Source organism: Macaca nemestrina, chromosome 14 (assembly GCF_043159975.1).
Source record: "Macaca nemestrina isolate mMacNem1 chromosome 14, mMacNem.hap1, whole genome shotgun sequence".
NCBI classification, from domain to species: Eukaryota; Metazoa; Chordata; class Mammalia; order Primates; family Cercopithecidae; genus Macaca; species Macaca nemestrina.
Window position 1 is genome coordinate 69,389,729 of NC_092138.1, and position 22,143 is coordinate 69,411,871.

A 22,143-nucleotide genomic window follows, 5' to 3' on the forward strand; every position below is an offset into this window, starting at 1 on the left:
GACTCAAATGATGTCATCAGGAGATTATTAATTGGTCAGGCCTGAGGCATGTAACCTTTCCAGGGTTAGGGGTGTGTGTCTGTTTGTGTATGTAAGCACATATGCATGTGCTTATGTATGTTCAGCCCTCCACAAACCACATAGACTGACAGTTGGAAAATTGGCTCTTAAAAGAGAAATCAAAGTGCAGAACAGTGAAGAAAGGAGAAAGGATTCTAGGCAGGTAAGACACAAAAATGTATATTATGATCTCCTTGGCCTGTTCTACAGAGGATATGAGTTGATTTTTTTAAAAAGACATTTATGTGATAGCCTTAATATAAAGATAAAAGAAGATCAGGAGGGGCCAGGCACATTTGGTTACACCTGTAATCCCAGAACTTTGGGAGGCCGAGGAGGGCAGATCACTTGAGGTCAGGAGTTCGAGGCCAGCCTGGCCAACATGGTGAAACCCTGTCTCTCCTAAAAATACAAAAATTAGCCTAGCATGATGGTGGGCGCCTGTAATCCCAGCTACTCGGGAGGCTAAGGCAGGAGAATTGCTTGAACCCGGGAGGCAGAGGTGGCAGTGAGCCAAGATCCCCCCACTGCACTCCAGCCTGGGCAAAAAAAATAAATAAATAAAATAAAGTTCAAGAGGCATTAACTGCATCCATTAATTCATTCATATCCATATAATACATACATAAATATTCTACTAGCAGAGATTGTTGTAGTCCCTACCCAGTAGAGTTGTTATAAAGGCTACATGAAGTAATGTGTATAAAATGCTTATATGGTGCCTCTCCTGTAGTAAGCACTCAACAAATGGTACTGTTATTACCAGGTAAAGAACAAGGCGTGCTGAAAATACAGAGATAGACACAACTCAGTCTCTACCCTTACAACGCACATGTAATATACCAGAAACGAAGGGAAATGATTGTGTGCTGTGATGTGGCATTAAATCCAGTTCTGAGCTTCCTTTTGTCCTCAAGGCAGAAGTGGAACCCTAAAGTGATCCTTAGCTGTCTTTGTATGATCAAAGGATGCACAGCTTTTATCAGTCAGGAAAAGGAGAAAGTGTTTTTTTCTGGAAGGAAACTTAGAGACATTTCAAAAAGATATACAGACAATCTCCGATTTAAGATGGTTTGACTTAAAATTTTTCAACTCTATCATAGTACCCATGCAACCATTCTGGTTTTCACTTTTGATACCTATTTGATAAATTCTGTGAGATGTCCAATACTTTATTATACAGTAGGTTTGTGTTAGATGATTTTGCCCAACTGTAGACTAATGGAAGTGTTCTGAGCACATTTAAGATAGGCTAGGCTAAGCTGTGATGTTTAGTAGGTTAGGTGTATTAAATGCATTTTCTACTTGGAATGTTTTCAACTTATGATGAGTTTATTGGGATGTAACCCCACTGTAAGTCAAGGAACATTGGGTATTGAACCTCGTAAAACAGAATGCCTTTAGGAGATGTTTTCAAAAAAGAAACAAACTATACCAGGACAAGAAAATAAGAAAGGGTAGAGTATTAAATTATTGATCAATGAAGGCATTTGCTATGAGGAGCTAAAGAAACATGATCTAATCTTTAATCTTTAAAAAATGATGTTTCTTTGTGATTATGAAAATTGTAGTTGTTCACTTTAGGACAATGTTAGAATGCACAAAAATATAAAAAATTAAATAAGAATCAGTATTAATCTCAATTCTTAGAGATCACCATTGATATCATTTTGGCATATTTCTATTGTTTATTGTTTATGTGTGAACGCACTCACATACACGTGGTTGTTTCTCGAACTGGCTATTTGTAGATTTCTACCCTGCCTTTTTGATTTAACATTATAGTGTGACCATTTTCCTTTATCATTAAATATTCTCTAAAAAAGTTATTTTGTTGTTTTACATGGTGCCTCTCATGTAGTAAGCACTCAACAAAGGGTGCAGTTATTACCAGGTAAAGTACAAGGCGTGCTGAAAATACATGGCCATGATTTCCTCATGCAGCCATACTATACTATATTTTCTTCTTGTTGGACGTTGAAATTGTTTACAACTTTTTGCTATTATAAATAATGTTACAAAGAAAAAATTTTAGAACAAGCCTCCTTCAGGGTATTCTGATTATTTACTTAGGCAAGAAATGTTTATGTATAGTGATATGAGATCAAATAAAAGAGGAACATTTTAAAGCTCTGAATGTTAATTGAAAAATTGCTACCCAGCCTTCTTGTGATTTATTTATTTATTTATTTTTTATTTATTTATTTTTTTTTTTTTGAGACGGAGTCTCGCTCTGCCGCCCAGGCTGGAGTGCAGTGGCCGGATCTCAGCTCACTGCAAGCTCCGCCTCCCGAGTTCACGCCATTCTCCTGCCTCAGCCTCCCGAGTAGTTGGGACTACAGGCGCCTGCCACCGCGCCCGGCTAGTTTTTTGTATTTTTTAGTAGAGACGGGGTTTCACCGTGTTAGCCAGGATGGTCTCGATCTCCTGGACTTGTGATCCGCCCGTCTCGGCCTCCCAAAGTGCTGGGATTACAGGCTTGAGCCACCGCGCCCGGCCCCTTCTTGTGATTTAGATGACACAAATAAAGAGCCCACCTAGACATTCCAGAATGGTGGCCGTAGGCCATTGGTTTTAGTGGAAACACATAAAAAACAAAAAACAAACAAAAAAGCAGGGCTGACATATAGTTCCAACTCTGTTTTGTCAAGCAGAGAAGAAATAAATTTTCATCCAAAATAGTAGGGATGTGATTTCAGACTAAAGGATAGTTATTTACACTGAATGCACTTCACTTTGAAAACCTCACTTCACCGTCCTTATTGTCACTTATTTCTCTTGAACTTGTGCATATTTGAAACAAAGTTTTAGCAGCATCTTAAGAAAAAAAATCTTTATTTTAGGTTTCACAAAAACACTTTTGTTTTTCATGTAGTGTGAGCAATTAATTTTTCTTTTTGTCTTTTCGGTTTTTTTTTTTTTTTTTTTGAGACAGGATCTGACTGTGTTGCCCAGGCTGGAGCACAATGGCGCCATCTCAGCTCACTGCCACCCCGCCTCCCTGGCTCAAACCATCCTTCCACCTCAGCCTCCTGAGTAGCTGGGACTACAGGTGTGTGCCACCATGTCCAGCTAATTTTTGTATTTTTGGTAGAGACCTGTTTTTGACATGTTGCCCAGGCTGATTTCCAACTCCTGGGCTCAAGCTATCCTCCTGCCTTGGCCTCTCAAAATGCTGGGATTACAAGTGTGAGCCACCATGCCCGGCCTCACAGTTAATTCTTTCTGAGGCTCCTGGTGGGCTACAACTCAACACAATCTAGCTTTTCTATGCATCCTGTCTAGTACTCAGGGGCTTAATAATCAAGACATAGTTATTAATTTTTTTTTTTTTTTTTTTTTTTTTGAGACGGAGTCTCGCTCTGTCGCCCAGGCTGGAGTGCAGTGGCGCGATCTCGGATCACTGCAAGCTCCGCCTCCCGGGTTCACGCCATTCTCCTGCCTCAGCCTCCCGAGTAGCTGGGACTACAGGCGCCCACAACCGCGCCCGGCTAATTTTTTGTATTTTTAGTAGAGACGGGGTTTCACCGTGGTCTCGATCTCCTGACCTTGTGATCCGCCCGCCTCGGCCTCCCAAAGTGCTGGGATTACAGGCGTGAGCCACCGCGCCCGGCCAGTTATTAATATTTTTATAACACACACATATGTTTACCATTTGCTATAACATGTGTTTGTTGGAGGGAGGATGTTTCTTTTTGTTTTTGTTTTTTGTTTTTTGTTTTGTGTTTTTTTTGAGACGCAGTTTCGCTCTTGTTGCCCAAGCTGGAGTGCAATGGCACAATCTCGGCTCACTGCAACCTCCGCCTCCCAGGTTCAAGCAATTCTCCTGCCTCAGCCTCCCTAGTAGCTGGGACTATAGGCGCCCACCACCACATTTGGCCAATTTTTGTATTTTTAGTAGAGACAGGGTTTCACTATGTTGGCCAGGCTGGTCTTGAACTCCTGACCTCGTGATCCACCCACCTCCGCCTCCCAAAGTGCTGGGATTACAGGCATGAGCCACCGCACCTGGCCCAGAGTGGGGATGTTTTGGTAGATATGAGAAATAATGAGATTGAGGAGGGCATTTGTAAGGGCTACTAAAATTGAGATACATAGCTATAGATCAGAATGGACTTGGTGTTTGGGTGTATCCTTCACAACATTAGACCTTTTTTCCCTCTTTTTATATTTAAGTTTTAATTTGGAAAAATTTAAACCTGGAGAAAATTTATGAGACTAGCATAACAAACTTCTATAAATCCTCCGCCTAGATCCACCCATTATTGTTTTGGCCCATTTACTTACTTTTTCTCTTTCTGTATGTCTACTCTAATATTATACACATTTGAGAGTAAGTTACAGAAATAACAGTTCTTTACCTGTCTCTACTTCAGCATGTATTTTCAAAGAACAAGGACATTCTCTCATGATACCGTGATGTAATATCAAGTTCAGGATATTTATCCAATATTGGATGTCTATAGCTGTCCCAACTTTTTTCTTTTTTTTTTTTTTAAGACGAAGTCTCGCTCTGTTGCCCAGTCTGGAGTGCAATGGAGTGATCTTGGCTCACTGCAACCCTCCTGGGTTCAAGCGATTCTCCTGCCTCAGCCTCCTGAGTAGCTGGGATTACAGGCAGGTACCTCCATGCCCAGCTAATTTTTTTGTACTTTTAGTAGAGATGGGGTTTCACCATGTTGGTCAGGCTTGTCTCAAACTCCTGACCTCAGGTGATCCGCCCGCCTTGGCCTCCCAAAGTGCTGGGATTACAGGTGTGAGCCACTGTGCCTGGCCAGCTGTCCCAACTTTTGTAGCAAGATTTTTCCTTCCTAATCCAGTAACCCCATTGGTTTATAAAATGTCTCAGTTTAGGTCTGTCAGATACTTTCCTTGTGATTTATTTTATGGTGTGTATTACCGCAAAATTTAGTGGCTTAAAATAGCAATAAACACTTGTTATTTCACACAGTTTCTATGGACTAGGAATTTAGGAATAGCTTAACTGGGTGGTTCTGGCTTGGAATCTCTCTTGAGATTATAGCCAAGATGTCACTTGGGATTTTGATCCCCTGAAGGCATAATTGGGTGGGGCTGGAGGTTCTGATTCCAAAATGGCTCATTCACGTGGCTGGATAGATTGTACTGGCTGTTGGCAGGAAACCTCAGTTGCTTGCCACATAGACTTCTCCATAGGGCTGCTTGAGTATCCTCACAGCATGGCAGCCGGCTTTCTCCAGAATGGATGATACATTCCATTGAGGAAACAAAGAGGAATCATCAGTGTTTTATGATGTAGTCTTGGAAGTCATACACTGTTTCTCCTGCTTTTCATGTGTGGTAGTTTTAAAATATGTCCACGAATTCTCTGATAGCCTCTGTCCAAGAGATGGAGCCACTTTCTCCTCCCTTTGAATGTGGACCAGACTCCCTTCTCTGGAGCACAAAGCCTTCCACAGGGTCAGTGCTAAGTTAACTACTTGCATGAGTTGAAAGCCTATGGTGTCTGGGGATTCGACTCCTGGCTGGCTAGGTGCTGGTGGGGATGCCCAGTGTCTTCACCACACCACAGCTTTCATGCTTCCAGCCTGGGCTGACCTTTTCTCAAGCACCCAGAGCAGGGCCTCCAGATGCAGCAGGGGTGAGTATATAAAGCTGGCAAGAACAGCCCCAGCCCCTATCAGAGATTCTCAGATAAGCCTGTTCACAGCTGAAGGGAAATCATCCCAGTGACAGCAGAGCAACGCCACTGCCAGGGAGCCTTGGAACTTGCTGTAGAGGCTGTCCTGGCATTAGCAAGAGGGACCTGGAACTCATTCCAGGGAAGAGGACCCTGGACTCTGAGAAGGAGAAGAGAAATTGTCCTTATCTTGGTGGGAGGGAAGGCCAGGTGGGGAGATGTGATACAGGGATCTTTAGATTCAGATGGCCCACCTGAGCCTCCTGTTGGGTAGAAGGAACAAGCCAGAACCCTGCAACAAGGTCCCTCGACACAAAGATCTCAGCCCGGTACACACTAGCATGTGCTCTGTGAACCGACCAAGTCACTCCACCTTTCTTAGCCTTTAACATGGGAACAATAAATGCTAACATAGGAAGTCATTTTGAAGATAAAATGAAGTACTACATGTCATCAATTCAGAGGCGCATTTTTTCCCACATTTCAACATTTCTAAAATTAGCATGTGTCTTAAAAATCAATGCATCTTACCGTTATGCTAGGCAGCACTTGTCTTTTTTTCCCCCCGCTTTTAAGTTTATAGGTACCTGTGCAGGATGTACAGGTTTGTTACATAGGTAAACGTGTGCCATGGTGGTTTGCTGTACAGACCATCTTATCACCTAGGTATTAAGCCCAGCATGCATTAGCTATTCTTCCTGATGCTCTCCCTCCTCCCACCCCCCACAACAGTTCCCAGTGTGTGTTGTTCCCCTCCATGTATCCATGTGTTCTCATAATTCAGCTCTCACTTTTAAGTGAGAACATGTGGTATTTGGTTTTCTGTTCCTGCATTAGTTTGCTGAGGATGATGGCTTCCAGCTCCATCCATGTCCCTGCAAAAGACATAATCTCATTCCTTTTTATGGCTGTGTAGCATTCCATGGTATATATATACCACATTTTCTTTCATCGATGGGCATTTAGATTGATTCCATGTCTTTGCTATTGTGCATAATACTGCAATGAACATATGCGTGCATATATCTTTATAGTAGAATGATTTATATTCCACTGGGTGTGTACCCAGTAATGGAATTGCTGGGTCAAATGGCATTCCTGCCTCTAAGTCTTTGAGGAATTGCCACACTCTCTTCCCCAATAGTTGAACTAATTTATACTCCCACCAGCAGTGTAAAAGCTTTCCTCTTTCTTCACAACTTCGCCAGCATCTGTTGTTTTTTGACTTTTTAATAATGGTCATTTTGACGAGTGTGGGGTGGTATCTCTTCTTATTGGTTCATTAAAGAATGTCGTGTCTTCCAACCCAGGGCTGCTCCACTTTGTTGAAATACTGTAGACTGGAGCACAAAAGTAATTTTCTAAGGTATGACAAAGTTACTATGTGTATTTAAAAGGAGTCCTTACCTGTTAGAGACACATATTGAACTATTTTTAGATGCTACAATATGCTGGATTTTCTTTACAAATAATCTGGGGCAGAGGGAGTGGTGTTGACATAGATGAATCGAGAGTACAGTGGCACAATCTTGGCTCACTGCCACCCCTATCTCCTGGGGTTCAAGTGATGCTCATGCCTCAGCTCCCCAAGTAGCTGGGATTACAGGCATGTGTCACCATGCCTGGCTCATTTTTGTATTTTTAGTAGAGATGGGGTTTCGCCATGTTGGTCAGGCTGGTCTCGAACTCCTGGCCTCAAGTGATCTGCTGGCCTCAGGCTCTGAAAGTGCTGGGATTACAGGCGTGAGCCATTGTGCCCGGCCCTGTTCTGCTTTTTTAATGTTGAAATTTCTGGCCAGGCGCAGTGGCTCACGCCTGTAATCCCAGCACTTTGGGAGGCCGAGGTGGGCAGATCACGAAGTCAGGAGATCAAGACCATCCTGGCTAACACAGTGAAACCCCGTCTCTACTAACGATACAAAAACAAAATTAGCCGGGCGTGGTGGTGGGCACTTGTAGTCCCAGCTACTCGGGAGGCTGAGGTGGGATAATAATGTGAACCCGGGAGGCAGAGCTTGCAGTGAGCCGAGATCGTGCCACTGTGCTCCAGCCTGGGCGACAGAGCGAGACTCAGTCTCAAAAACAAACAAAACAAAACAAAATTCTAATAGTTAAGTAAAAGAGGAAAAAACAAATACTTTTGTATGCTAAGGGCTCTTCCTTAACTTTTCGTGGGGCTCATCATTCCGGTCTCATCCTAAATGTCACCTCCTCCAAGTGCTGCTCCCAGATTACCTGTCCTATAGTTGCTCTCCTTCCCCCTCTGCACTCCTCTGTTTCTCACTTCCATAGTTTCAAAGTTGTTCTCTTTCATCACTCTCCTTTCCATTTTCCATAGCACTACCACTTTCTGAATTCCTGATTTGTTTGTTTAGTTGATTACTGTCCCCTGAATATGAGCTCCATGGGAGCAGGGGCCTGGCCTATCTGGCACACAGTAGGTGCTCAGGAAGTTTTTGGTGACTGACTGATAAAGGGCCCAGTAACACAATGCTGGCATGTGGTAGACAGCAGATGTCAGTTTCCCTCCTCCTCCTGCCTAGTTTGGCATCTTTGCTCCTGTCCTCTTTGATCTGTCACTTAACTTATCTGGGAAGGCCTTGCCTTAGCAATCCAGGGAGCCTGGCTGGTCTCCAGCATTTCACGCCCTTCTTGAATATCTAACTGATCTCTTGGTCTAACCTTTGGCCAGCCCCCAGCATTCAAACTCTGCCCCTTCTGGTATCCCCATGGTGTTGCTCTCCCACCTTGCCATCAGCTACTTCCCACTGATGGTCTCCAGGTACTGCCCCTTAGTCAGTCCCATGACACTGGGAATTTGTCATCAGTCACTCAGGATAGAATTCTGTGTCAACCAGGGAAACTTCAGTTCAAAGTGACAGCAAATTGCTAAACAAAGAGGGAGCTTATTGGTTCTAATCACTGCCAGTCAGGCCCACTGCTGGCGTTGAGTGGGCTCAGCCTCACCCCACCACATGACTACCACATCTTGGGGGGTGGGTGGCAGTGGGGATTTTGGGGAGGTAACCAGTGTCCTCTGCAGAGTCCTTCCTGGAGTGTTCATAGGTCCTAGCCCCAATTCTAGTTTATGCATTTGGGATACCACCTTTGCTAAGCCTAGACAGTATTGGATGCTGGGAGAAGGTAGGGAGTGGTACAGTGGTACATGAGGACTCAGAATACTGCGAGTGGTGCATGCTGAGGTGGAGGTGGGCCGGGTGCTGGAGGAGCATTGAGGAGATAACAACTGCCTGAGATAGGTGGTCCTGGGTAGTTCACAAAGGAGAACAGGCCTGAGCTGGGAGCTTGCCAACTAGAGAAGGGAGGAAGGGGCATTCCAGGCAGAGGGAACAGTCTGAGCAAAGGTCTGGGAGTGAGATTGGGGCAGAGTAGACAGAGAGGATGGCGATGGGGAAGAAAGAAGTGCCAATTCCCTTCCTTCTGATTCTGCCTGGTTTGTATGTTACTCAAATCCAAAAGTTGCTTGACAGCTTAGAACAATATTCCACAGTAAAAGCTAGGTGGGTATCATGGTTAGGACCTTTCTTGGAGTCTGCTGGGGCCCCTACTGCCAAAAGGGGAGCTCCGGAAGATCTTTCAGCAGATTATGTCCCCTTCCCCAGGGGACCATGAACTGATGTCCCCTTTGTCACTCCATCCCCAGTGCCAGCCTGGGCTAGATCCTCAGTTCCTGAAGTTGCGCTGTATTTGCAGGTGCAAAGAGAAGAAATATGATTATGATAATTTGCCCAGGACATCTGTTATCATAGCATTTTATAATGAAGCCTGGTCAACTCTCCTTCGGACAGTTTACAGTGTCCTTGAGACATCCCCGGATATCCTGCTAGAAGAAGTGATCCTTGTAGATGACTACAGTGATAGAGGTGAGTCCTGGCCAGGGCTCTGGGAAGAGCCTGTTCTTCTGTGGCAGTGTCTGGGAGGTAAGACTGGGATGCAGGAGGGCTAGAGTAGACCCAGTAAGGATGGGCTTCCTGTGTCCCCCGCACCCAAAGAAGACCTCGGGATAGCAGCCCAGAAACAGCAGGCACGGAAACTGGAAGGAGCGGGGCATTCAAGTAGGCCCAGCAAGGATGGGCTTCCTGTGTCCCCCTGCACCCAAAGAAGACATCAGAGATAGTGGCCCAGAGACAGCAGGTGTGGGAAACTGGAAGGAGCAGGGCATTCTCTGGGCAGTTTCTGGGACAACCATTGGCCAGTGGAGGTGATTTAGGAGGTGAGGTTGCAGGATGGGCAGGCCCAGATCTGGTAGGGCCTTGGAGGCCACCATAAGGGTTGAGGCTTAAGTGTGAGCTTGATGGGGAGCTTTGGGGACAGTAAGGTCTAGGTCCATCTGAGGAGCTCGCTGAGCCAGCTGTGTGGGGAATGGTCGATGGCAGGGGAGGGGCTGGGTGAGGATGGAGGCAAAGAAGGGTGGAGGGGCCTCTGTGGCGCCCACATGTAGCAGAGTCTTGGCTTGGCCGGAACTGGCAGTGCCAATGGAGTAGCATCAGCCCGTGAATCCTTGGGCTAGCTGAAGTGAGAGCAGCTAAGCTTAACCAAGGGCAAGTGTCAAGGCTGTAACAGCAGGTAGAGCTGTGGGCTTAGTCTCTACAGCCTGTCTCAAAGGGAAGCAATCCCTGCTGATGGGGCATCTGCTGCCTCAGACACTGCACTTGCTCTGACTTCAAAACTGGCCTCTGTGTGTTCTAATAGGCATGTGCATTGGGCTGTTTTCACAGACTCAATAGTGACTCACACAAGATAAAAATAGACTTCTCACATCACAAATCTGGTGTGCTAGTCTAGAATGGATGTGGTGGCTCCTTGGTGAATGGGGCCTCAGCTGCTTCTGCACCTGTTCCCACCTTCTCTAGGGTGCCCTGCTGCCTTGGTCCTTGTGGACCGGGCTGGCTTTTCACCTCCTGCTCACTCTGTTCAACCAGAAGGCTTAAAGGGGAAGGAGAGCCACACCCTTCCTCCTGAGGGCACTGCTTGGAAGTTCTCCACACATCCCATTGAGCAGAGCGTGGTTGCCGGGCCACGTGTAGCTGCAAGGGAGGCTGGGAGCTGTGACCTTTATCCTGCTGGCTGTGTGCTCAGTTACAGGTCACAGGGAGAATGGGTTTAAGGCACAAGGAGCAGTGTCTGTGAGAGTGTGTAAGCCAGGCTGGGGTAAGCCAGGCTGGGGTTTGGTGCTGACTGTAGCCTAGAAGGTGTTAGGTTCTGGGGTTAGGGCACCTGGGTCTGAGGTGAGCTTTCCCGTGATCCAGTTATAGTGCCTTGGGTGAGTTGCTTGTCTTTTCTGAGCCTTGGTTTCTCACCTGTGAATGAGTCTGTCCACACCTATCTCAAGAGAATTATAGTGGGGAATAAATGGGATCATGTATAGGACAGAACCTCATGTAGCAGCTGGCACATAGTAGGTGCTCATCTACATTTCCTTTTTCCATTTTCCTCCAGGGTTATTTTAAATCTCTCTGTGTAGACACTGGTTCTGGGCCACACTGCATGAGCTTGAATCCCCCTCTAACCCCTAGCGACTATACAACTTTGAGCAATGACCCTAACCAGTTTCAAACTTGGCTTCAGCCTCTATAAAATGGGAATAATAATAGCTTCTACCTTGTAGGATCATCGCGAGTGTTGAATGAGATGAACAGGGTAATGTGCTGGGTAGGTGCTTGGCATTTAGTGAGCTCTTGTTAGATGATAATTTCTATTTTTATAATGTTTAAAAAGTTGCAAAATAAACAGCATTTCACAAATATATTAATCTAAAAGCAAAGAGCAGATTATTTATTTTATCATAATGGGATTAAATAGCGCCTCAGCAGGCAGGAATACAGTATGAATTCCTCTGACACATCTCAATTCTCTCATAAAAATGTGAGGCAATGTGGACCAAGCTTCCCTTCCTGTCATTGTGGGAACTTGGGACAACAGGCGTGATGTCCCGCTTTAACCTGTAGTGAGTTAGGAGGTCCTGCCCTGCCTCCCCTCCCCACCATTTCTGCAGTGTCAGTGTGAGCTTGATGAAAGGGTGTCAGGCCCTCCCAGATGCAGGGAGACAGTTAAGGCAAACATAAAATTAACACTGACAAGATCCATCATGAGTGCAGGGCAGCCACGCTGCACTCATGGGTTCACTGGGTACTGTAGCTAATTAGCTTTGCTTGCAAAGTTACCTGCCTTATTCCTGCCATCAACTCATTTGTGGTTATAATTTGGATTTTTTTAAAAATTGGCTGGGTGCGGTGGCTCATGCCTGTAATCCCAGCACTTTGGGAGGCCAAGGTGGGAGGATTGCTTGAGCCCAGGAATTTGAGACCAGCCTGGGAAGCATAGGAAGACCCTACCTCTACAAAAAATTTAAAAAGTAGCTAGGTGTGGTGGCGCACGCCTGTAGTCCCAGCTACTTGGGAGGCTGAGGTGGGAAGATCACTTGAGCCCAAGAGGTTGAGGCTGCTGTGTTGAGGTTGAGCTGTGATTGCACCACTGCACTCTAGCCTGGCTGACACAGTGAGACCCTGTCTCAAAAAAAAAAAAAAAAAAATCAACCAATGAATGCTTTTATTTATTGATTTATTTATAGACAGGCTGTCACTCTGGTGGCTGCTCTGGGCAGTAGCGTTAGCTTGTAGAATTTGGAGCCGGGTTGCCCTCATGGCTCTTCAACTTACTTACTCTATGACCTTGGGCAAGTTACTTAGCCTTCCCAGCCTCAGTGCCCTCATCTGTGAAATGGGGATAATACTAGTACCTGCCTCAGAGGATTGTTATGAGGATCAGATGGGTTATCTAGAAATCGCCTCGGTAGTACTTGGCATAGCAAGTCCTCTTTAGTTTTAGCTGCTATTATTATTGTGACTACTACTGAAACTGTAAAGTATTCTTGAGAAAATTTCTATTAGCATAACTACTGTTTTTATAAAAATTGCAATTAGATGGTTCATGTGTTTTTTGGTTTTTAAATGCTCATGAGTCAAAACTGTAAAGCATTTTTTGTAACAGCTTTATTGAAATATATTCACACACCATTCAATTCACCCATTTGAAGTGCACAATTCAACGTGCATGTGTTTTGATGGGGAGCAAATGGTGGTTCTGGAATTCCTCCCCCAACCTCCTCCTGGCCTTCAGAGCACCTCCAACCTTGGTTCTGGGTGAGGTGAGGATGTTCCAGGTGGCAGAGCAAAGGAGGCACCTGTCTGTTTCATCTTCTGTTTGGGACACAGAGGTCCAGAAGGCCCCGGCTTGGGATGAGGCACTCCTCCAAGATTGTCACGGTGACCTCTGTTGCTTTGTTTGCCTCCCTAGAGCACCTGAAGGAGCGCTTGGCCAATGAGCTTTCGGGATTGCCCAAGGTACGCCTGATCCGCGCCAACAAGAGAGAGGGCCTGGTGCGAGCCCGGCTGCTGGGGGCGTCTGCGGCGAGGGGCGATGTCCTGACCTTCCTAGACTGTCACTGTGAGTGCCACGAGGGGTGGCTGGAGCCGCTGCTGCAGAGGTGCGTGAGCCGCCCACCACGGGAGAGACAGCATGTTACCTGGTGTAGGTAGCATGAGGAACAGACTCATCATGTCACTTGAGGGTTAACGGGTTGCCTGGGCTCAGCTGCTCCTCTGTCACTGGGCAGGAGAGCAGTCCCTGCTTCGTTAGGCTGTTGAGGCTATTAAATGATTTAGTGCATGGCAGCTGCTTGCGAGTGCCAGCTGGAGGAGGCCCTGTGTCACTGTTTGCTTTTATTATTTCTTCTTTTTTATTTTTATTTTTTTGAGACAGTTTCACTCTTGTTGCCCAGGCTGGAGTGCAATGGCTGATCTCGGCTTACTGCAACCTCCGCCTTGGGTTCAAGTGATTCTCCTGCCTCAGCCTCCAGAGTAGCTGAGATTACAGGCATGCACCACCACACCCGGCTAATTTTGTATTTTTGGTAGAGATGGGGTTTCACCACTTTGGTCAGGCTGGTCTCAAACTCCTGACCTCAAGCGTGAGCCACCACACCCGGCCTTATTATTCCTTCTTATCTGAGCTTGTTGCAGAAAACTGAGGAAGTATCATCAACCAAGACAGTTTTAAAAATCCTCAATCAAGTAGAATGGCACTCCTAGAGAATACACATTTCGATGTATTTCTTTCAAGCAGGGCTGGCTTATCCCTCACACCCAGGAGGAACAATGCCTAGGGCCCATGAAACTGGAAGGAACCCACATAAATGTTACATATTTCTTTTAAAATCAGAAGGGAAAAATGAATATCATAATAATGAGTATGTAATAATGAATCTAGCATGGATTGTATTTGTCTTTATTATTATTTTTTTTGTCTTTTTTTTTTTTTTTTTTTTTTTTTTTTGTGGAGAACGGGGTCTCGCTATATTACCCAGGCAGGTCTCGAACTCCTGGGCTCAAGCTATCCTCCCACCTCTGCCTCCCTGAGAGCTGGGATTACAGGCCTGAGCCACCGCGCCCGGCCTGTATTTGTCTTTATACCAGTATAGTCATAAAATATGCTTTTTAATCTGTCTGCTTGTTCTAGAGGAAGAGACCCTGAAAGTTATAATGTGGCCCTGTTCTCAAGGCCATTGTCCTTGCTGTTCCACGGCATCTCACTCTCACCCTCCTACCTTCCCCCATCAAGAAACCACCATCTACTGGGGCCCAATTTTCGTTTCCTTCTGTCTCTTTCCTCCCCATGCTCTGCCTCGTCTCTCTGCCCTTTCTGTTTCTGTGTCATGGAAGTCAGGAGCTGGGCGGGCCAACCAGGAGCTCCCCAGGTGGGAGAGGAAGGAAGGGATCTTTGCTTGGCTTCCCCTCTGTGGAGCAGGCAAAGGGTTGGAGGGGCAGGGTCTCTGCAGCTGGGAAACTACTTCCCCACAGACACCAACATTGTGGTTGGTAGGGTTGTCTGGAAGAGCTGGGGACCCACTTGCCTTTCTTTCTGGGTGTGACCCAGCTGCCCCCTGCCCTGCCACTTCCTACTGTCCTGGCTTCTTGTCAGCTGCGGGTGCTATAGCTATCTCTTTCTCCTCCTCAGCTCTGATGAACTTCCCCAGCAGCAGATTTGAGGCTCCTCTGGCCTGTGATAGAGCTGGAGACTATTTAGAGCACAGTTATGGCCGAGTGCTCCCTCTGTAACCTGGACCAGTGGGCTCCCCCGCCTCTGTTCCCCCACTGCACTCGTAGATGACCACCTCTACGCAGGTCTGAAGTCATGGGGAGAGGACATTTCTTTCTCTTCAACTGATGGATTAATGCTTTTAGAATTCCTCTTCATCCCACCCTTTGGACACGGGCCAGCCCCCTCCTTGCTGCATGCCTGTAGATGAGGGGATTTTCCACTTCGGTCGTCTATTAGAAATACCTGGGGAACTTTAAAAATATATATTTTTTAATTTTTAATTTTTGTGGGTAAATAGTAGGTGTATATATTTATGGGGTACATGAGATATTTTGATACAGGCATGCAATGCATAATACATCAGAGTAAATGGGATATGCATCCCCTCAAGTATTTATCTTTATGTTACTAATAATCCACTCATACTCTTTTTTTTAAATTTTTATTATTATTATTTTTTAGACAGAGTCTTACTCTGTCACCCAGGCTGGAGGGCAGTGGCATGATATTGGCTTACTGCGACCTCTGCCTCCCAAGTTCAAGCAATTCTCCTGCCTTAGTTTCCTGAGTAGCTGGGACTACAGGCACGTGCCACCATGCCCAGCTAATTTTTGTATTTTTAGTAGGGACAGAATTTCACCATGTCGGCCAGGCTGGTCTCAAACTCTTAACCTCAGTGATCCACCCGCCTCAGCCTCCCAAAGTGCTGGGATTATAGGCATGAGCCACTGCACCTGGCCCAGTCATACTCTTAGTATTTTTTTATCTCTCTCTCTCTCTCTCTCTCTCTCTCTCTCTCTATCTATCTCTCTATCCATCTATCTATGACAGAGTCTCGCTCTGTTGTCCAGGCTAGAGTACAGTAGGGTGATCTCGGCTCACTGCAGCCTCTGCCTCCCAGGTTCAAATGGTTCTCCTGACTCAGCCTCCCGAGTAGCTGGGATTACAGGCGTGCACCACCATGCCAGGCTAATTTTTACATTTTTAGTAGAGATGAGGTTTCACCATGTTGGCCAGGCTGGTCTCAAACTCCTGACCTCAAGTGATTTGCCCATCTCAGCCTCCCAAAGTGCTGGGATTACAGGCATGAACCACCATGCCCACCCAGTTATTTTTAACTGTACAATTAAATTATTTTTTTTTACTATAGTTACTTTGTTGTGCTAGCAACTAGTACGTCTTATTCATTCTTTCTATTTTTTGTACCCATTAACCATCCCTACTCCCCCAGCCAACTACCCTTCCCAACCTCTGGTAACCATCCTTCTGCTCTCTGTCTACATGAGTTCAATTGTTTTACGTTTTAGCTCCCACAAATAAGTGAAAACATGCAAAGTTTGTCTTTCTGTGCCTGGCTTGTTTCACCTAACATAATGACCCCCAGTTCCATCCATGTTGTTGCAAATGACAGCACCTCATTCTTTTTTACGGATGAATAGTACTCTATTGTGAGTATATGCACCACATATCCTTTATCCATTCATCTGTTGATGGACACTGAGGTTGCTTCCCAATCTTGGTTATTGTGAATAGTGCTGCAATGAACATGAGAGTGCAGATATCTTTTCGATACACTGATTTCCTTTCTTTGGGATATACGTACTTAGGAGTAGAATTGCAGGATCATATGGTAGCTCTATTTTTAGTTTTTTGAGGGACCTCCAAACTGTTGTCCATAGAGGTTGTACTAATTTACATTCCCACCAACGGTGTATACCGGTTCAACCTGGGGAGCTTTTTAAACACACCAATGTCTGGTCCCATTTGGATCTGACTCTTGGGGCTGGGGCCTCAGCTTCTGCATGTTTCAAAAGCTCCCCAGGGGACTTTGGTGTGCACCAGCATTGGGACATATCAGACTATGGACTGTCCCTAAGGTGGCCCCAGAGAGGAGTGGTAACCCTTTCCATCCAGGGGCTTTTGGAAATGTGGGAGGGCATTCTTGGTTGTCATGTCAACCAGGTAGGGTTCCTGGCATTTTGTGTATCAGGGAGGCCAAGTATCCTGCAGATTAGCCCTGTGCAGTGGAGAATGGTTCTGGCCCAGACGCCAATAGCATCCCTGTGGGTCCTGCACATTCTCCAGCCAGGACTGGGAGTCCTATGCTCCAATGCTGGTGCAGCATTCCCCAGTTTTCCCCTTCTTGTAAAAATTAGGCTGTCTGTGGTTCCAGCCAGCTTGATCACAAGCCATCAGTTCCTGGGGGAGCTGGCCTTTGCCAGGGGCCAGCTGGAACTTGCCCAGCAGGTCTGATATTGGCCCTTTCAACCTTTTAAATAATGCCCTCAATGTCTAAATAAGCAGATGTTGGTGGATACCTAGTATGCAAGTTCCTCAATTTGGGGAACTCACAGATCTGAGACTCTGTCTCGTGCAACCTGTCCTGAAGAGTGCAGTTTCCCCGATAGTTGTCATTCTTACCCCACAGTGGTATTTCTAATGTCCCCTCTGACTTTCTGGTGTCATTCTAAGGACAGTGAAAGCTCGAGTCTGGTTGATCTCTGTTTCATTGTCCTGTGTGGCGTGACTCACACCATTCTAAGGACACTGAAAGCTTGACTCTGGTTGATCTCTGTTTCATTGTCCTGTGTGGTGTGACTCTTAGGTCTCAAATTCCAGACAACATTCCTCAAAATGTACTCAAGGAAATCTCGTGTTCACACGTGGTCTAGTCTCAGTCCATCTTTCCTGGTGTGGTGTCAAATGCAAAGAAACACGGCCTGGAAGCATGCTGAGGGATGGCCAGATTTGTAATAACGTTGTGGAGAGAACAGTTGAAACCAACACACAGGCTGATACCTGCAAAAGGAAATTATAGCATTTTTCACTATGTGTAATATTTCACAATAACAAAAATTAAAAAAAAAAATAACAATAGTTTCAGGTTCTCTGCCAGCCATCTTAGAAACATTTTCCCAGGAAATCCTCACATTAACCCTCTGAATGGATATTATAATTCCAGTGTTACCACTGAGGCCATAGGCTCTGTGTTAGGTGACCATAGGCCATAGTTAGGTGACTTGGCTAATGTCACACAGCAAATAAATAGCAGGATTAGAATTTATATTCTAATTCCAAAGCTGACCCTTTGGTCTGGGTGCACCTTTGTTCTTAGGAGTTAAGTATTTCTTGATGTTAAGATGTTTCATTGTGATTAAACCTCTTGCACTCCTGAGAAATTGAAATCATAGAGTGTTTGGTCAGAAAGTCCGTGGATAGAATCAGAGCATATTAAAGTCATGGCACTTTTTGTTTTAAAGCCCTCCCTGGCCCCCAGATCCCCCCCATGGTGGTCACCTGCCAGGGCTCTGACACGGCTACAGACACCTGGAATAAGAGAAGCAGGCCTTTCTCAGGTGTTCCTCCCTCTTTTTGGAAGGAAGACAAGAATTCACCCTTGAATTTCCCAATTGTCTTCCTGCTGCCCGTCTGCATAGGAGAAACAGATGGATGTCTTGGGTGCTTTCAGGATCCATGAAGAGGAGTCGGCAGTTGTGTGCCCAGTGATTGATGTGATCGACTGGAACACCTTCGAATACCTGGGGAACTCCGGGGAGCCCCAGATCGGCGGTTTCGACTGGAGGCTGGTGTTCACGTGGCACACGGTTCCCGAGCGGGAGAGGATACGGATGCGATCCCCCGTCGATGTCATCAGGTCAGGAGCTGACCTCTGGGTGACTTGTTTTTTAAGCATGCCTCGTTGCATCTGGCTGACCTGTCAGCGGAGGCCCTCGGGTGGAATGATTAGCTGTCAGCTTAACTACCTCTCCTCTTCCCACTTTTTTGCCTAGAATATTTGTTTATTTTTATTAAACATGTCTGCTACACAAGTCAATTTTATATCAGTATATTTTATTTATTTAATTTTTAAATTGTAGTAAAATATGCTTCATAGAGAATTTACCATTTTAACCATTTTGAAGTATGTAATTTTAGGCTGAGTATGGTGGCTCATGCCTATAATCCCAGTACTTTGGGAAGCCAAGGTGGGAGGATTGCTTGAGTCCAGGAGTTTGAGACCAGCCTGGGCAACATAGCAAGAACCTATCTCTACAAAAAAATAAAGATTAGCCGAGCATGGTGGCGTGTATCTGTAGGCCTAGCTAGCTGGAAGGCTGAGATAGGAGGATCAAGGCTTTGGTGAGCTACGATCACGCAATTGCACTCCAGCCAGGGTGATAGAGCGAGACCCTGTCTCTATAAAAAATAAATTAATTAAATAAAGCATGCAATTTTAGTGGTGTCGAGCACATTCACAGTATTGTGCAAACATAATCTTTACCTGTTTCCAGGGCTTTTTCATCATCCACACAGAAAATATCCCCAACTAAGCAATAACTTCCCTTTCTCCCCTTCGCAGCCCCTGGGAACCTCTGTTCTTTCAGGCGACCCATGTAAGAGGAATCATACGATATTTGTCCTTTTGTAATTGGCTTCTTTCACTTAACATCATGTTTTCAAGCTTCCTTCCTTGCGATGGCTGAGTGATATTCCTTTGTACATATATGCCACATTTTGTTTATTTATTCTTTTGTTGGTGGACACTTAGGTTGTCTTTTGGTTATTGTTAAATAATGCTGCCGTGAACATCGGTGTACTTCTATCTGCTTGAGTCCCTGTTTTCTGTTCTTTCGGGTATATGCCTAGCAGGGGGATTGCTGGTCATATGTTCATTCTTGAGGAAACATTGTTAGGCCCCTTTGACCTGGGGTGTGGGTGGATCCATGGCAGGTGGAAGAGCCCGCTCTGGCCAGTGGGTGAGTCAAGGTCTGAGTAGAGTGGGCCCAAGGGAGGCTCAGCAGCTCTCATTCTGGAGGTGTTGAAGTGATAGCCTTGCTTCTTCCTCCCCTTCCAAGTTCAGAAGCAAGTGGGAGACAGATGTGGGAGTTGGGCAGAAGGAGGTCAGGACTTCAGCCTCACCACTGGTATGTTGAACCGGAAGGAGGCTCTTAGTTCTGCATCCACATTTGGCAGTTGGGCTTCTGAATCCTTTCACCAGAGTCCTGACCTTAAGATGACCTGCTGCTGGCTGGAGTGGAGCAAGCGAGGAGAGTGTCCAGAGATAAGGCTGGAGAGATGGGTGGGGCCAAGGGAAGGGTTTTGGACCTGACTCTGAGCAGATAGAAGCCACTGAAGGGATCCGAGCAGGAAGTGACCTGACCATGTGCTGCATGCCATGTGGTGAGGGCCCTGGAGGGACCATTTTGGGCAGGGATACCATTAGGAGGCTCTGCAGTCCTCCAGGTCGGAAACAATGGTTCAGGAGATGGTGGGCACTGTGGATTCCAGAGATGTTAAGATGGAAGAATTGGGAGAAATTGAGTAGGAATTGGGGAAGGAAGGAATTGAGAATGGCACCCAGGCTTCTGTAGGAGCCCTTAGTGAGAACATCCTGCTCAATCCCTCACTGAACAGGTTTGGAAACTGAGACACAGAGTAGGAGGCTCTAATCCAGGCTACTTAGGCAGCCTGTCATGAATTCATGGGGAGCCATGAATTCTGATTGCCCCCCTTACCCCACATGCTCAGAGCACCTATCCTCCCCATCCCATAATATCCCTGTGCCTCAGTTATCTCATCTGTGTAATAGGTACCAGCATATCCACCCTGCCTATTTCCTAGATTTTTAGGATAAACACACATGAAGGTGCTTTGTATTCTAGAACCTTCCCTCCCACTGGGGATGTTGCTGTTGTCTTCTCAGTTGACGCCACGCTTGGAGTCCAGGGCAGGCCCCGATGCTGGAGGATGTTGACATTTTCAGTGGTTGTGCTCTCAATGTTTTCTTTCCCTATTTCTTTTTTTTTGAGTTGGAGTCTCGCTCTGTCGCCCAGGCTGGAGTGCAGTGGCACGATCTTGCCTCACTGCAGCCTCTTCCTCCTGGATTCAAGTGATTCTCCTGCCTTAGCCTCCTGAGTAGCTGGGAGCACAGGTGCCCACCACCACACCTGGCTAATTTTTGTATTTTTTTAGTAGAGACAGGGTTTCGCCATATTGGCCAGGCTGGCCTCGAACTCCTGACCTCAGGAGATCCGCCCGCCTCAGCCTCCCAAAGTGCTGGGATTACAGGTATGAGCCACCACACCTGGCCTTTTCCCTATTTCTGCATTCATCCTTTTGCCTGTGCAACTCCAGGGCGTGCTGACCTTAGTATTCTGCCGTGTAGGCTGGAAGCCGTGGGCCGTTTCTGAAGTCAGTGCTGGCTTCCAGATAAACCTGGTGGCAGGTGGCAGGTGGGGGGAAAAAAGGCTGGCTAGCTGGGTCCTGGTGGGGGAAACCACTCGAGCAGGAGAGGACCTGGCCCTCCCGGTGCTTTCAGATGCCAGAGTCGCCTTTAGGGTCTTCTGCGTATTGGCCTCTCAGTGGTATCTGTGAGTTCTTGCCTTGTGAGATCACACCTCCTCAGATGACCATGGCCTGGAGCCTCCCTTCCTCTTAGAATGTGGTCTCTTGCTTCTCTCTTCTCCTTGTACTCTGTGCTTCTAAATGTCCCTGGATTTCTCCCACCCTTAAGCCTTTGCTCATGCTGGAGAACCATTCCATTTCCCTTCTTCTTGGCTAACTGTCCTTTGTCCTGCAGACCTCGCCTCCTCCAGGGAACCTAGTCCTACCCTTTCGCGCCTGCCCTCCTCAGTGTTCCCCCAGGGCCCCGGCTGACTTTAGTTAACATATTTAGCACACACAGAGTACTGTGTGCTAATACTGTTGAGCAGTACTCAACAGTGCCTGCTGAGAAGCCTGGGAGCCCCCTCAAGGCAGGGACTGTAGGGTACATCAGTGCTTCCAGGCCCAGCCTAGTGTGGGGCACGGAGGTGAAGGCAGGGTATGCTTAGAGATGATGGATGAACAGATGAAAGGGCTCGTGGTGGGAAGGTAGTTGGGTAACTGTGATGGTTTCCTGCTGCCTACAGTGAAATATGGATGTAACACTTTTTTAGGTCTCCAACAATGGCCGGTGGGCTGTTTGCTGTGAGTAAGAAATATTTTGAATATCTGGGGTCTTATGATACAGGAATGGAAGTTTGGGGAGGAGAAAACCTCGAATTCTCCTTTAGGGTAAGTATTCCAGTCTTCTCTTTGGACATGTTCTTAACTGATTCTCTCTTTGGGAACGATGGGATTTGCTGTGAGAGCCTGGTGGACTCTGAAAGATGATGACATGCATATCCTATAAACATGCTTGCCTTCTTGTTTCAGCTCTTTAAAAAGTGTACTTTTACTAGATTTGGGGCCAGAAAGGGCCTTGCAAGTCACATAGTTCTCTCTCACTCTATGGAGAGGAGGAAGTGAAACCAGGAGAGAGG

General features: G+C 46.2%; 1 protein-coding gene across 1 annotated transcript in view; it reads left to right on the forward strand.

Annotated features, from left to right (window-relative positions):
- The window catches only part of LOC105477207 (polypeptide N-acetylgalactosaminyltransferase 12), a 43,444-nt gene that overhangs the window by 6,414 nt on the left and 14,887 nt on the right, over window positions 1-22,143 (forward strand). Inside the window, exons 2-5 of the mRNA XM_011733614.2 lie at window positions 9,434-9,603; window positions 13,037-13,226; window positions 18,309-18,494; window positions 21,778-21,895. Of these exons, the coding sequence (XP_011731916.2) occupies window positions 9,434-9,603; window positions 13,037-13,226; window positions 18,309-18,494; window positions 21,778-21,895 (664 nt within the window). The remainder of the gene's footprint in view (window positions 1-9,433; window positions 9,604-13,036; window positions 13,227-18,308; window positions 18,495-21,777; window positions 21,896-22,143) is intronic.